Here is a 17,152-nt window from a genome sequence, read left to right as displayed (position 1 = left end):
GGCTGGAGCTACAGGCACCAACTTTCCAGTGTGCCGGGGGGTGCTCACGGCTCAACCCCTGGCTCTGCCACAGGCCCTGCCCCCACTCCACCCCTTCCCGTGCCCTCCCCTGAGCCTGCCGTGCCCTTGCTCCTCCCCCCTCCCTCCCAGAGCCTCCTGCACGCCACGAAACAGCTGATCGGGGAGGGAGGGGGAGGCGCTGATCGGCAGGGCTGCCGGTGGGTGGGAGGCGCTGGGAGTGGGGCGTGGGGAGCTGTTGGGGGGCTGCTGACGTATTCCTGTGGCTCTTTGGCCATGTACATTGGTAAATTCTGGCTCCTTCTCAGGATCAGTTTGGCCACCCCTGCTTTAGAGCTTTGACTGTCTCCCCACTGCCCATTTAGCTGAACCTGACCCTAACATGTGTCCTTTGGCAGAAGAGGAGAAGGTCCATTTCTGCTCTCCTACATTTTGTTACTATCATGTTGCTGCCATTGATTGCTATCCCAGCAGGGCGGAACCTGTTCTTGGTACATTTGGCTTAAATAACAAGCGAACGTGCAATCTCAGTTGCAAATATCGTGATAGCTACAAGGCAGGGACAGACTTTTCAAGTCAGATCTGTACTGCCTGGGTCATTGTTCCTGGAGGGCAGGGGAATTTTTATTAGGCTTTTTGGACAGCACCATAAGATTTCTTGAACAAACCCAATTGCTGTTTTCCCTGCATTTGCTTGATCGTGAGTCCTGAATCTTAACATGCACTTAACAGACTATTTAGTTCTGGATCCTGATTTATAACCTCTTTGGCGGTGGGGTCGGGGGCGGGGGGAATGAAAGGAAGGGTTTTATTGGTTTTATTTCTATGGTAACCATGGTTGCTCAGAAGCTGGAACAGGAAAAGAAAATTGTGCATTTTTAACCAGAAGTGTCACTGGGGCAAACGGCACACACAATGACTCAGAGCTGATGTTATACACTGGACGTACCAGCAGCCCCATCCGCACTGCCAGGGTAACAGTCTATGCCACCCAGCCCTGCCATCCTTATTTCTGGACCACCTCTCGTTATGAAGACCATCGCTCACATCAGATCCTCTGCTACATCCAGGGTTGCACCTAGCTTGGAAAATTTAGGACCACCGGGATGGCCCTGTCACTGGTACCGACAGGGGGAGTGCTGGAGGAGCCAAGACTTGGATGCTTTCAGCACAGCTCAGAGTAGGAGCAAAGGGACATGGTGGGGAAAAAGCAAGTCCAGTGGACACTGCAGTCTCCATGTCTCTATCAAAGGTAGAGCTGCGATGTCAGTGAATTATTGGACCTATGTTTGCAGTCAATGTTCGTTACAGGAAAGAACCAGCCTCGGGAATGCTCCCTGGCTAGCGAGAGCTGTATACACCTCACAGAAATTAAACCCACACTTTCTTAAGCACTGGCCTGTGCTCACAATCTCTCTCTTTGTTATTGTGAGTCTCGGTTCCTGTTTGTGTGGGTCAGTGCCCTGTGGAGGCTGAGCTGTGACAACAGCTACCATGTTCAAGGTGTGTCAGCTTTCCCAGTATAACCCTGCTAGGGTGACCAGATGTCCCAATTTTATAGGGACAGTCCCGATTTTTGGGTCTTTTCTTATATAGGCTCCTATTACCCCCCACCCCCTGTCCCAATTTTTCCCATTTGCTGTCTGGTCATCCTAAACCCCGCTGTTTGCCTGTTTTAACTCCGTTCAAGCAGGCTCAGGACCCATGCAAAATCAGATCTTGCTTTCGGTCTTCAGTGGCATTTGCATTCCCATTTCCAGCGCCCTTGGGGCATAAAATGGCCCTGTCACTTCTCTTGTCTGCCATGCATGGGAACAGCTGCTTCTTGTCTGGAGGGAGCACGTCACATATTTGTTTTTTGTTACATGCTGGGTTCAAACTCCTGAGCTAAAATTATTGCTCTGTTCTTACCCTGGGGTGGTTTTCAGGAACTCATCTGGAATGCACACACGTGTCTTGGCGTCTGGTACCCAGTGGTGCTGAGCAATCACAGGCACCAACTGATGAGAGGCTTGCAGTGTGGCTCCTTGCCCATGCAGCTGTGATTTATTCCCCCCATTTCCCCCTGACGGCCACGGGATGCAGTGACATTTTCTCTTCTCAGTTTGCCTATGTTCTGGCCAGGTGAGAGCTGCAGTAACCTGATTTCTGCCTGCCACCTGTACCTTCACCTGTCCAGACTGAGCCACTCTCCAGCTTAACAACAACTCTCCGCTCTGTGGAGCTCAAAGCGCTTTACAGAGGGGAGAGAATATCACTGGTTGGGATTGTCACTAAGGGCCTAAGAGAGTTAGGCACCCTCTCCTAGGCTCCTGAAATCCCCAGCCACTATTGTACAAATGAGGAAACTGAGGCACCAAGGGGGGAAGTGTCTTGCCCAGGCTGGTCAGTGGCAGAACCAGGTCTCCAGCTTGCTCCAGTCATGGGGGCACTGTTGTCACCTAGGGTATGTCCTGATTGCAATAAAAGATCCGCAGTGCAGAGTCTCAGAGCCCAGGTCAGTTGACCTGGGTTGCAGGGCTAAAAATAGCAGTATAGACATTTGGGTCCAGGGCACAGCCTGGGCTCTGAAACCTGGTTCTGGGGGAGGGTCTCAGGCTTCAGCCTGAGTAGAAATGTCTACACTTATTTTTAGCCCTGCAGCTCGAGCGCCACCAGCCCGAGTCAGTTGACCTGGGCTCTGAAACCCAGTGCTGCAGGTTTTCCTTTGCAGTGTAGACGTACCCTTAATCTTACTTGGCCACCTCTTGGAGGGCAGTTTGAGGTCACTGCTTTGATCCACTTTGGACTGAGCGATGCCCAATGATGGTGCCTGAGGCAGTGCTGGGGATGTGGCCGGGTGAGGAGTGTCTCCCCTGGATCCCAGGAGCTCTCAGTTCTGGTCTGGTGGGATCACAGTCAGGCCATAGAGGAACAAAGGAGAGATCCCCTGGCCCTGGCCCAGGCCCAGTCCGGCTGTCTTCTGAAGTTGTTCCTGATCCCATCCTAGATGGCTGTGTCCCAGTGCTATCTGTTTGCACCACGAATTAGCTGGGGTTTTATTTTTAGATGCTGTTCCAACTTGCACCCTCAGGGTGCAATGTTAAATGGCAAGGCTGTCATCTGGCAGAGGACAGTGCGAACCTGTGAAGATGCAAGCGGCATACCCACCTGCTCTGCTCTGAGAGCAGCTAGGAGGGTGGCGAGTTGCGATTGGCTAAGAATTGTGCACAGCCTATTATGCTATCTCCCACCCTGCCCTCTTGTTTCTCATCCACCTGCCAGGTCTTGTCGTTTAGGCTGTAAGTTCTTTAGGGTGTGCTGTGTACAGCAGGGGTAGTCAATTATTTTTTGTAAGGTCCAAATTTCTTGGTCAAGTTCCAGACTCCAGAAAAAATAATAAAAAAATAACAATAATAATAATAATAAGTAAATAAAAAGATTTTGGGGTCCGTTCAAAAGTGTCTGGCAGTCCAAGTTTGGCCTGCGGTCCACCTATTGACTACCCCGGGATACAGTATGAAAATTACAAGCTATCACTGTAAGTATGAGGGGTTTCCTGGACTTGCTTCCTGGCTGGGGGCTGTTGTAGGGAAGCATCCAATCTGGGTCTTTCAGCAGTCAGTCTGCAAAGAGCCAGCCTAGGGTAAGTGGGGAGTTGTACCGCTCTGCCTTAGGGAGCAGCCTGCTTTGTCTCTCTGTTGTGGGTTCTCGTCTGTTAAGGTTCTGGATTTTAAGAAATAAAGTCATGTTACCTTGCAAACTTCCAGCAAAAGTATTTTATGTTTTTTCTAACTTCTCTGTTTGTGTGCCATAAACATACAGGGACCATCATTTACTATATGTCTGGGCAGCCCCTAGTGCAATGGGTCCCTCGCCTGGCTGGCCTGCAGATGCTACCATAATCTAAATGTTTAATAATAACTGCACTGCTTGAGCTCTGATTTGATCATAATAAATAACTAGAGACACTTTCAGAATAGAGAGAGAGAGAGAGACTTATGAAAGCTGGTCAGAGGTGGGAGGGGGATGCACCACGGCCCAGGTGTCGGGGGGGGGCTGTGCTAGGGGAGGCAATGCCGCCCATGTTCCAGAGTGATAACGGACTAGCGTTTCTTTAGGTGAATGCTGCAATGGAATTAGCCTAGTAGCAGGTCCCACTTCACAGGAGTAGGGCATCTTCTGAGAAGGACGTATTAATGAGAGAACTTGCAGGCATGGACGCGATAACTAGATACATTTTATCTAACAGTGGAGGCGCTGAAATGCATCGGAAGCATCTAATGGCACTTGTATTCGTTACATAATCCCGTCATGCATGTAATACATTTGCTATTATCACTATAGCCTGAATACTGATAACCCAGGGGACTCAGTGACAGGTGAACCATGGGCTAAAGATTTAACAGTGAACTTAAGCACCATAACATGAAAGGGAAGGGATGGGGGAAGCCTAGTATGACAGTGCTCTGTTTCTAATTTCAGGGCAGAATAAATGTTAAAAGCTCTGTTGGGAGACCAGAGACATGATGTCAGATTAAAAGAAAATCCGTTCTATTAGTCAGCACTCCGGCTACTAATTCGGTGAAAAAATATTTGGAGGGCAGTTAAGATTCCAAAGGTACAGCTGGGCATTGTGAGTCTTGCATGGCGGGACATGAGGCCCCCCCAGGCGTCAGACCCCACCACCTCTCATGGGAAAGGCAGTGTTAAGTAATGGCTTCTCCTGCAATAGTCTAGAACATGCCGGTTACCCAGGGCAATTTATGCATGTGAAACAGTAGGACAATTGGACGGGCAGTGGTAAGTTATGCCACCACTACCCAAAATCAGCTTGATTTCTGAGCTGAGCAAGTGGGCCGGTGGACGAACAGCGCTCAGCTCAGGGGCTGCCTGTTTTCATGCTCGCTGTCCCATTAACACCTGTGTGTGTATGTCCTTTCAGACGAGTGCAGTGCTGTGCTCTGGAGGCTGTGCCCTCTTGGCCATCAGCTGTCTGCTGGCGATCATCGCTATATTCCTGCCCAGCGGGCTCTGTGAGAGACGAGTGTGCACCCTGGCTGGCTACATGCAGACAGCAGCGGGTAAGTGACCTGGACCCCACCCTCAATGTTTTCTCTTGTGCCCTCTGTGGTTAAAATGGTGTTCTTATTTTCCAGTACAATTCACCGCACAGGAACTCTGGCCAAAGCTGTCACTGACCTCAGTGGGGCAGTGAATGCTCATGCCTCGGAAAATGAGGCCACTTATTTAGGTGCCTAAATACAGATTTTGATGTCTTGCTTTGGGCACCCAAATCTGTCGATTTTGGCTACGGGTCTTGTGACACCAAATTGGACCATCAGCTCTGGCATCCTCCACCTAGTAGCGGATAATGCTTCAAAGGAAGCCAACGTGCCAGTCACCTAGCATACATGGAAATGCGAATACATGTGAAAATAACATTAAGGCCCAAGCTGCAATGCAGAAGCTCTTCAGGACAGCAGTCTTGCTTACAAAAATGTTTGTCAAGAGTCGTCTTAACCAGACCTTTTTCTAATGCTGGTTTCTTAGTAGAAATTATTTGTATCACCAGGAAATTTGCTGCTCCCTTCTGTTAATAGTTTTTATTCTGTCCAGCCAGTTCGGAACATCTCAACTCACAGGTTTCCTTTTATTCTTATTCTTATTATTTATTCTCTACCCAACTTTTGCTGTAGCTTTCCTTAGAACAACAGAGAGATCATGCTATAATTGTGGACAGTCTGGTAAGCCCAGGTGAGATCCATTTCATAAAGAGGGGCCTAAACAAAGCTTGGAAAACACCTGACCACTGTGAGACATGATGAGATCTGCCAGATGTTCTGGCAGGTTGTGCTCCACATTCAACTCTAATGAAGGGATGGAGTTACATTATGGTATTGTCCCACTGAACTCAGATATGCCTCTGTTTCTTCAGATATATTGGCATCTGAATTTGAAGCAGTTGTTGAGCTTCTTGGCTTGGTTTAGTTTGTGTGTGAACGCACCGGTGGGCTGGATTCTGCCTTCTGTGCTGGTGCAGTCACTGTAACAGAGGGCAGAATGGCCAAATTTCTGGTAGAGATAAAACTAGCTCACTGGGCTCAATTGTATTTTCCCCTGTACACGTCAGGAGGTAACTCTTCACTCTTGTTGTTAGGGCATGTCTGTTGCTTCTCCCTCACTCTGCTATAATAATAATAAGTGAGGATAATTTGCACTTGCATGGCATCTTTCATCTGAGTATCTAACAGCAATTTGCAAACACTAATTAATTCCCACAGCAGCCCTATGAGGTAAGTAAATATTAGCCAGTAGGCGACGCTTTGCTTTAGATATTGTATCTTTTATGTGAATTACCATATTGATTCTTGTAATAGGAATTACAATTTAATTAAAATAAAACATTATCCATTGGGCGGGAGAGAGGAGAACAATGTCTCTATTAGTATTATTTGTATTGCAATAACGACTAGCAGCCTATCACGGACCAGGACCGCATTGTGCTAGGCGTTGTACCAACAGAACAAAAAGACCCTAACCCAGTAAACTGGACAAAGCTGGATTGAACAATGATCGCCCACAGATGGGAGACTCCTGGCTCCCAGTTCTGTGTGCCATCCATTCTGTTATGTACAAATGACAGCTCTCACTGTGGCTTTGCGTATTTTTGTTTGATAAAATTCCATACACAGAATTTAAGTGAACTCAAAAAAGTGTACGTATGTGCACACACACTTCATGTATGGTGTGAAGCAGGATTCTGAGCCAGTAGTTGAATGAAGAACTGCTGATTCACAAGGACCTATGCACAATCAAACCCATCATTCTTCATGCCTGACACCCCCTTGGTGATGTAACTAACTAGCCAAAGACTCATAGCATTAATTGCTACGCACAAAACAAGGGAACACAGGTTCACTTTGCTAACAGTGTCAGAATTGAAAAATACTGTAAGCAACTTCTGACATTTAGTAGGGCTTAAAAATATTGCCTCTTGAGACCCAAACCCTGTTTATAATGGGTGTCCAGATTTCATTCACGTTCTTACCATCACTGCTGTTAAAAGTTTTTGCATGTAACTGCATCTCTGGAGACTTGTGATGTCTCTGTTCCTTGTACCGAAGCTGTCCTGAAACAGACTAGTTTTATGCCCACACTGCCTTGTGTCGCCCCCATTCCCCACTCCACCCTTATACTACCCCAGCATGCCTGGGCAGAATGGCCCCACTTTATCTTCGTGGTTATTTGTGTTTAATTCTTTGTACCCCATTAACATCCTTCCAAAGGGTTTTAAAAACCTCTACAAGAAAGAAAGAAAGAGTTTAGTCTTGTAGCTCCTAATTTGTTGGTCAGAATAAAAAAATCCATTCCCCAAGAAGCTGATGACATTCCTGATATATTTTTGTTCAGCTCCAGGGGTCTTCTCCTGGAAGCTGCCCCTGGGATGGGGCTTGAAGTAAGGTACCCCAGACAGATGCCGTCGAGGGAATGGCAGGTGATGAATTCAGAGATTTCGGGAAGGGCACTGAAAATAAATGCCACGTCCTGACAGAAAACACCCAGAGCCAAACTTTAGTTACCTGCCAGGGAAGCACCCACTGCCATACACCTGTCTGTGTGCGCAGAACCCCTTGAGGCTGTGCAGGGGCCGGCACAGTGGCCTCACTGTCATATTTGAACCACCTAGGCCCCTCCCTAGGAGATAAATCGCAGTTTAGCCAGTTTACTCGGTTCGGTCTCTTATGTGAAACCAAGGGGGGGAAGTGTTGTAAGGCCTGTGTTCCTGTTGTGAGCAGAGAGGCGTGCCCTCGTTCAACCTCCCCACACCGTTGTTTAATGCATTACGTGCTGTCTCCTGCACCTTTGCAGTCAGCAGCCGAGCATCCCCTGCCCCTCAAGGACTGGGTCCAGCGTGCTCCTGGGCAGAGACTGGGACCAGGAATCTCTTTCTCCAGCTATAAATCTCTCTTGCAGCCTGTGCCATTCACACCAACACCCACTGTTCTCAGGGAGTGCCTGACAGCTGTTGACCGGCAGGGTTTATAGCTGAATGGAGAGTGCCATAGCGTACCTTTTAGAAACCCATCAGGGTGGGCGTCCTCAGGGGCGTACAGAGAAAACCTATCGCATCTCCCCAGTCATGGATGTACTGAGGTACCAGCAAGTCCCATAGAGGCAGATAGAGATTGCAAACCCCAGGCTTTGAAAGACAAGTGGCTGGCGGAGGTGGAGGTGTGTGTGTAGGGAATCGCTCCCTGAATGCTCAAGTGTTTGCGTGAAAACATCCTGATTCAAGACCACTGCTGTCAGGACTTTAGCAGAAATAGATGGTTTTGGTTCTGACCGTGATCCAGAGTTAAAGCAGGAGGACAAACCCACTGGTGTGTCTGTGCAATAGAATAAACACACTTCCCTGAAGATCTCCTCTTGCCCCAGAAATCCAGCAGAATTTCCACGTGATACGCCTCATCATCTGACCTGCAGAATTCAATCAGCTTTTTCGTGTTGCGAGGGAAAATCCTGTTACACGGTACCCTCACTGCAGCGTTAAATATGAACTACTCCTGTGGGATCTGATCTGAAAGCAGATGGACAGACCCGTTTCTCCCATCCCACTGCACTGAGGCTGTTATTAAAGATGACTGTTCATGCTCGGCCGAAGGGATAATGAAAACGAAGAAGGAAGCTGCTCGCCTGTCAGAATCGCTCTGGTTCCTGCCCCCAAATGGCTCGCTATTATATCTGTGTGTGCAGAGGCCAGGCTTCTCATGCAGCCTGCCCTTGCCCTCTGCTGCTGAACTTCCTAGTTGTTGGGGACAGCAAATAGAATCTAAGGGCGCCTCATGCCCCCGGTAAAGTGCTCCCCTGGGAACCGGAGAAGGTGGCTTCTTGCTGCAGCCGTGCTCTCTGAGCCTCCTCTCTGCTACCCACCAGCCATCGATGAGTTTGTTCCTTCCATCCTCCATAGAACCATAGAACTGGAAGGGACCTCAAGAGGTCATCTAGTCCAGTTCCCTGCACTCAAGGCAGGACTAAAGTATTATCTAGGGTGGGTCTGTTGCAGGAGAGTCAGGGTTGGCTCCTGGAGAGCTCCGCGGTATCAAGAATACTTTGTTGCTGTACTTGGCTCTTGATTTGATTGCTAGCTAGTGTCATAGATGAGCCCAAGTATCGGGGGTAGCCGTGTTAGTCTGTATCCACAAAAACAACGAGGAGTCCGGTGGCACCTCAAAGACTAACAGATATATTTGGGCATAAGCTTTCGTGGGTAAAAACCCATTTTTTCAGATGTATGGAGTGAAAGTTACAGATACAGGCATCTGTATCTGCCTGTATCTGTAACTTTCACTTCATGCATCTGAAGAAGTGGATTTTTTTACCCATGAAAGCTTATGCCCAAATAAATCTTTAGTTTTTAAGGTGCCACTGGACTCCTCATCTCGTTGTTTTAGTAGATGAACCCAGCGATCCATGGCAGTGCAATGTGCAGCTGAGCAGGGCGCCTGAGTTAAGGTCCTGAGCATGTTACAAGCTTCCTGGGCTCAGGGAGTGAGTGCTCAGCCCTTTAGGAAAACATCTCAGAATTGCCTGTCCCATATTTCCTCATTTGCCTCTTCTGCCGCATGACGCAGCATCGATAGAGACCAGAAGGGGCTCTGCCCAGACCTCCCTGGCGGAGGGCATGTCCCTGTGGCACACGGCCTTCACCCATTCTGGAGGTGCTGGGTAAATAAAGAAGTGAACATAGGGTCATCCCTGAAGAAGTCCTCCAGCCTTTTGGGCTGAAAACCTGCAGAGGGCCAAGTCTCACGCAGAGGGAAAGAGGAGGTTTTCTTGGTGGGCGGCTAGGCTAACTGGCCTCAGGATTAGAGCTTTGTGTACCATTTTCAGTGGCTCAGGAGATGGGAGGAGGGAGAGTCCAGACTTCTTGTTGTGCAGCCTTTTCCTGAGCCTTCATCAGAGACTATGAAGGCACCACCAGGGGCAAGTGCTCCAGGAAGAAAACAAGGGAAGCCAGTGCTCAGAACCACTGCTCCGTCCCCTAGCTCTGGGGCAGTGGTAACCTTCAGATCATCACACTTCAAAACGCATGTATCCAGCTCTGCATCCTGCTCGGCTCTCGCTCCCACCTAGCAGCTCTGGCCCAGGAACGGGTTTGGAGAAGAACATGGTTCGGGTGGTGAATTTCCCATGCCGTGTACCCCAGTCTTGGTTAGCGTTCTCTTCTCTCCAGGCCTGGCAGCACTTTCCGCAGGGGGGCAAAAGCAAAGGAATGGAATAAATGCATCGACGAGTGCTCAGAGGGAACATGCAGCAGAACCAGTTCACAGGGTCAGTAACCAACCCAAGACTGAAATCACAAGGCCCTGGAGTCAAAGAAGATTCCAGCCCCACTGCTGCTTCATGGCTTTGCTTCGTCCCTGGTGAAAAGCCTTGACCGTCTGGAGATGGTTGGGGAGGAGAGAATCACTCGCCGAAAGTGTTATGGAGCCCAACCAAACAGCTGAGTCCAGTCTGAAGTCAGGATTCAGTATGGAGCAATGGCCTGGAAAGGCCCTTTCAGTCCTAGAGGTGGTGCCACAGCATGCTGAGCTGCCCCGGAAGGAATCATACACCTTCAGAAACAGCCATGTTGCCCATCCCGCTACAGAGACCCCAGAGGGTGACGCAGCAGGAAGACAGCTGAGTTTGTCTTTGCAGCACTTTCTACCAATACCCGTTCAACATAGACGTTGCAAAGGGGCCAGCCTTGCTTCGTCCTGGGTTGAGATGAGGCATATTTAGTGTGACTGCAAAGGAGGGAGATTATCCTGGAGAACATGTGGTCTAGTAGGTAGCAAAGAAGGCTGAGGACACTGGGCACATCACTTCCCCCACTCGCTGCCTCAGTTTCCCCCTTCTCCGAGAGGAACGATGTTCCTGATTAAATCCCCAGCTCTGCCACGAATGTCCTGCACAACACTGGGCCAGTCACTTAGTCGCTCTGTGCCTTAGTCCCCCATTAGTAAAGTGTGCACCACAGCACTTCCCTTGCTCACCGGGGTGTTGTGGATACAGGGCTGGATTTAGGGGCAGGTGACCCAGACGGCCACCTGGGGTGCCGGGCTTGGAATTAGCGACAAAAGGGAAAATAGAATGTTTGAAGTAAAATGTTTCAGGTATTCTGTATGTGCTTTCATTTTTCACTAACCTCCTAGAATGTTCTGGACCTTTATAGAATCTTGTGGAACCTTCCAGGCTTTCTGAGATCTACATTTTCCTTGAACCCTCTAGAACATTGTCAGCCAGGCCCTCATGGGAATAAGAGGGGCCGGGCATAGCCAGTCGGTCAGTGAGATACAAGAACAAAGTGAAGTGAGAGCCCAGCTGTGATATTGTTAACCTCGTTTTATTGTGTAATTGTGAAAGTGTATATGTGACAGGGATAAATCATGTAGACAAATCGTGCATCACAGTCGTGAAATGGGCTTCAAATACAATACAAAAAATAAGGTATTCAAAAGTTTAACAGTTGGAGGGAGGGGTGCCAAAGACGTTCCTCGCCTGGGGCACCATTTGGTCTAGGGCTGGCCCTGTGGGGATAAACACATTACAGATGTGAGATGAAATGCATCCTAGAATACTCAAGGACCTGGCTGAGGAGATATATGAGCCATTAGCGATTATCTTTGAGAAGTCATGGAAGATGGGAGAGATTCCAGAGGACTGGAAAAAGGCAAATATAGTGCCCATCTATAAAAAGGGAAATAAGGACAATTACAGACCAGTCAGCTTAACTTCTGCACCCGGAAAGATAATGGAGCAAATAATTAAGCAATCAATTTGCAAACATCCAGAAGATAATAACGTGATAAGTAACAGTCAGCATGGATTTGTCAAAAACAAATTGTGTCAAACCAACCTGATAGCTTTCTTTGACAGGCTAACAAGCCTTGTGGATGGGGGGAAGTGGTGACGTGGTATATCTTGATTTTAGTAAAGCTTTTGATACTGTTTCGCATGACCTCATAAACAAACTAGGGAAATGCAGCCTAGGTGGAGCTACTATATGGTGGGTGCAAAACTGGTTGGAAAACCGTTCCCAGAGAGTAGTTATCAGTGGTTCACAGTCAAGCTGGGAGGGCATAACGAGTGGGGTCCTGCAGGGATTAGTTCTGGGTCCGGTTCTGTTCAATATCTTCATCAATGATTTAGATAATGGCATAGAGAGTACACTTATGAAGTATGAGGACCATACCAATCTGGGAGGGGTTGCAAGTGCTTTGGAGGGTAGGATTATAATTAAAAATGATCTGGACAAACTGGAGAAATGGTGTGAAGTAAACAGGATGAAATTCAATAAAGACAAATGCAAAGTCCTCCACTTAGGAAGGGACAATCAGTTGCACACATACAAAATGGAAACGACTGCCTAGGGAGGAGTCCTGCGGAAAGGGATCTGGGGGTCTTAGTGGACCACAAGCTAAATATGAGTCAACAGTGTAACAATGTTGCAGAAAAAGCGAACATCATTCCGGGATGTATCAGCAGGAGTGTTGTAAGCAAGACACGAGAAGTAATTCTTCTGCTCCACTCCACACTGATTAGGCCTCAACTGGAGTATCGTGTCCAGTTCTGGGCGTCACATTTCAGGAAGGATGTGGACAAATTGGAGGAAGTCCAGAGAAGAGCAACAGAAATGATTAAAGGTCTAGAAAACATGACCTATGAGGCAAGATTGAAAAAATTTGGTTTGTTTAGTCTGGAGAAGAGAAGACTAAGGGGGGACATGATAACAGTTTTCAAGTACGTAAAAGGTTGTTACAAGGAGGAGGGAGAAGAATTGGTCTTCTTAACCTCTGAGGATAGGACAAGAAGCAATGGGCTTAAATTGCAGCAAGGGAGGTTTAGGTTGGACATTAGGAAAAACTTTCTAACTGTCAGGGTGGTTAAACACGAATAAATTGCCTAGGGAGGTTGTGGAATCTCCATCATTGGAGATTTTTAAGAGCAGGTTGGACAAACACCTGTCAGGGGTGGTCTAGATAATACTTAGTCCTGCCATGAGTGCAGGGGACTGGACTAGGTGACCTCTTGAGGTCCCTTCCAGTCCTGATTCTATGATTCTATGTTCAGACACTACAGTAATGGGGTTCTGATAGGTACACTAGCTTGCTAGCTTTCCAAAAAGGGGACAGAGATACGTCCCCTCCTTTGTAAAGCACTTGGAAATCTGTGGGTGAAAAGTGCAATATAAGATTTTAATATTATTAATTACTTGTTGAGCAAAGAGTGCACAGTGTTGCACAGAACCTAGAAACAGACTCTCCCACAGGAATGCCCTCTTCTTTGCATTCAGGACTAAGCCAGTGAAGCTGCTTTATGGACTCATTTTAACCCTGCAGGTAATGGATTTGCTAATAAAGCATGACTTTCTCATGCTAGGTTGCTAGGGCAGCCGATGAAATTCACACCCTTCTGGGATGTTAAATCATTAATCCATAGAATGTCATTAGTTACAGGTCAGGAGGAGATATCAGCCTGCTATCATCCTGGCTCCCTCTCTATTTAAAAAATGACAGTGTGCATTGAATTTCCCCCAGCACGAAATGTGTAAGATAAAAAGAACATTAGGGCTGTTAATGAAGGAATTCTACAAGCGTCCGTTCAGCAAAAGAGAGGCTGATATATGGATGCGGGAATAGCTCGGCCGGCCAATTCATTATCACCCAGCAGCATTAATGTGCTGGGGATCTTCCAGCCTTCTGGATATTAACTTGTACAATATATAAAATTCTAGGTGAAATTTTCTCTCTCTCTCACATACACCCACACAGAGCCCATTCCCCTGTGCACAGCCTGCTTACTCTGGATTTGTGTGGAGGGAAATGGGGGTGTGTGGCATCCAACATAACCCCTGCCAATTTGCATGCGCAGCTCTGGGTCTCCTCTGCAACTGCTGTGCGCCCCTCACATGGGCAATGGAATCCAGATAATCACAGATCCTGTAGCCATGTCTTCTCCTCCTCCCCAGTCCCATCATGGTGGATTATGTGGACCCGGTTGCAGAGCCTAGATCCACCATGCATACGGGATGAATAATCTCACTGCCTGCCTGCTCAACTTCACCCCCCATCCTGGGCAGCAGACTCAACTCTACTTGATAAAGACCTTTGCCTGGGGGGATTTTCACCCACTGGAGTGTAGAATCATAGACTGTAGGGCTGGAAGGGACCTCAAGAGGTCATCAAGTCCAGCCCCCCACGCTGAGGCAGAAACAAGTAAACCTAGACCATCCCTGGCAGGTGTTTGTCCAACCTGTACTTAAAAACCACCAACGACAGGGATTCCACAGCCTCCTTCAGCAGCTTGTACCAGAGCTAGACCACCCTGACAGTTAGAAAGTTTTTCCTAATGTCTAACCTAACTCTCCCTTGCTGCAGACTGAGCCTGTGACTTATTGTCCTGTCTTCAGTGGACATGGATTACAGTCAATCATCGTCCTCTCTCTCCTTTTTGTGACCCTGTTCTCCATCCACTCACACACTTTGTCTGTCTTGTCTATTTATACCTCAAGCTCTTTGAGGCAAGATCTATCTCTTACTATGTGTATGGACCGTGTCTAGCGCAATGGGCCCCGAACCAAGTACTACTGTCATACAAATAATTTCAAAAATCCACATCAGGCAATGTGGGGAGGAGGGAGCAACCAACAGATCCATGTAACACTGGCTGCAACAGCTCCATCACTACCTCCAAATCTCCCTCTGCATAGGCTGCAATGCAGCGAGTCCCTGCAGAACACAGCTCCATAGTGTCATGCAACACATCAGTGGCAAAGCTGGGAACACAACCCAGGTTGCCTGGCTCCTCAGGCCAGTGCCCGAGCCATTAGCCCACACAGTTAACACCCCCTGCGCGAGGGGCTTTGCATTTGGTGCTGATGCAGTTTGCGTTGAGGCCAGCACAGGTGCTAGGGACAGACAAAAATGTGTGGGAATGAGGCAAAGTCCCTGGAAAGGCAAGCGGCTGGGACAGTTAAATAAAAATGAGGACCTCCGAGTGTTTTACTGATATTGAGCAGGCTGGCCATAAACCATAGCCTCTATGCAGTATTGACAAACGAAAATGTACTAGGTACATTTGGTCAAGCTAATGGGCTGCTGAAGCCCTCACTGGGCCTCAGTAAGTGCTGTATATTGTGCCTTTTAATATCATTTCCCTATGGATTAATTCTTATTCAAACTGAGGTGGCCCTGAGTCAACAGAAGTAAGATGTGCAGTTTATTGTGATTCAGACACGATGCATCGCTTCTGTTTTGTCATTTCTTTCCCCATTTCTCTCCCCTCCCTCCAAGTGGGAATCTTTGTTCGAAATTAATCTTTCCCCAGCAGGAGGGTGAGCAGCAAGGAGAGAACCTCCCTTAGAAAATAATTACGTTTGTTGCATGGCACCAGGGTGTTTCTTTAAGGTAGAATAATTGTGGCTGTACTGTGTAGAATAAATTGTATGTAGGCCATGAAACAATGATCTCTTGAGTCTCTGCCCGGGAAAGTTCTGTCTTTGCTATGGACAAGTGTAGGACTGATTCTGTCACTGGTAGAGCCAAGAGTGCTCACTATAAAACTTCATTAGAGATCCTAGGAAATACAGTGCGTACAGAGGAAGGATGGTTTTGTGGTTAGTGCACTGGGCTGACAGTCAGGAGATATGGATTCAAATTCTGGCTCTGCCATAGACTCACTGTGTGACTTGGGTCAAGTCACTTACTCCCTTTGTGTCTCCTTAGTTCCACATCTGTAAAGTGGAGGTACTAATACTTCCTTTCTCTGTTTTGATTGTAAGCTCTTTGGGGTAGGGATGATATTTTACTCTATGTATGTACAGAACCTAGCGCGATGGGGTTCTGATCTCAGTTGGGGCCTTCAGGCGCTACCATAATATAAATAAATAATGCGGCCACATTTGTTGCTATAGCACCAGCTAACTGTTCCCAAACCTTCAACGAGCTTTCAGTTTTTTAGCCACTCACAAGTGGAAACTATGGATGAATTGAAGTCAATAGCAAAATTCTCCCTGAGTTCAAGGGGCCCAAGATTTTACCCTGTGTGTGTGGTTTCCCCTAACAGATAAATGACATTTGTAAAAAACTGTGTACCCATAATGTGTGTACATGTATATTTGCATCTATATGTATATAGACATATTCTCTCATGCATCACATACCAAATACAGTTCATTCCATCTATCTATACTTTATTTGGTATATGATACATTAGTGAGAGCTCAAGCATTGTAAATACACAAGAGTAACAAGCTGTTAAAGCCACATTTGAACTTGCCTCTGAAGTACCAGTTTAAATTGATTCGCTTCAGATACCTCACTCCAGCTTTCCCCGAGACCCAGGAGGAACAGTACAGGGGGTGGGGACCGAGGGCTAGTGAAGTGTGAGAAGGGGAATTAATAGATTTTTTTTTCTTGCTTTTCTCTGCTGTTTTATGTTCTTGAATAGAGGTGTGTGTTAATTCCGGTCACTTTTCGGTGGCTATGTTAGTTGGTAGTAGCTGTGGTGCTGTGCAGACCTATGTTGTTAAATAATAAATACAATAATCATGGGTTAGAATTTCATATTCATCATCTTTGTGGCTGTGATTATTACATCTCTGGGATTCCCTGGTGGAAGGGAGCAGATCAGCAAACACATTATTTCTTCTCGTCAGAATATAAACAAGAACAAATATTGAATCAGCCTTTGTCCCAATCCCGCTGGCTCCCTTCTAATACAGATTTGACACGTATCCTCGTTAGTTGGGTGGCTTTCTGGGCTTTATCCTTTTCTCCTCTGTTATCAGTAGCAGCTTCTAACCCCTTGCAAAATCAGTCTGGACTTGGCTTTTTAAAGACAAGGGTGGCATGTTCCCACTTCCACTATTTTTGTCAGTGTAAGGGGAATTGGAGAATCCTTAGCTTCCAGGTTTAGATCTCCTGAACCCTGCTTTACAAAGGGGCTGGGCTACTTTAGCGGGCACTAAGACGGGTGCCTCCCACGTGCAGTGATATTGTCTGAAAGGTGGAAATGTGATAAACATTACTGGCTCCATCAATAAATTAACTTTCTCCCCCTTGATTTGTGTTAAACTCTCCTTTCCCGCTGCCTAACCTGACCTTTG

The 17,152-nt window shown here is 47.4% G+C and overlaps 1 protein-coding gene across 1 annotated transcript in view; it reads left to right on the top strand.

Annotated features, from left to right (window-relative positions):
- LOC102934993 (transmembrane protein 211) overlaps positions 1–17,152 on the top strand; it is a 155,894-nt gene that overhangs the window by 36,744 nt on the left and 101,998 nt on the right. The window contains exon 2 of the mRNA XM_037880733.2: positions 4,943–5,081. Coding sequence (XP_037736661.1) covers positions 4,943–5,081 — 139 coding nt within the window. The remainder of the gene's footprint in view (positions 1–4,942; positions 5,082–17,152) is intronic.

This window comes from Chelonia mydas, chromosome 17 (assembly GCF_015237465.2).
Source record: "Chelonia mydas isolate rCheMyd1 chromosome 17, rCheMyd1.pri.v2, whole genome shotgun sequence".
Taxonomy (NCBI): Eukaryota; Metazoa; Chordata; order Testudines; family Cheloniidae; genus Chelonia; species Chelonia mydas.
The sequence above is the reverse complement of the archived record's forward strand: the minus strand, read 5'-3'. Positions and strand labels throughout refer to the sequence as shown.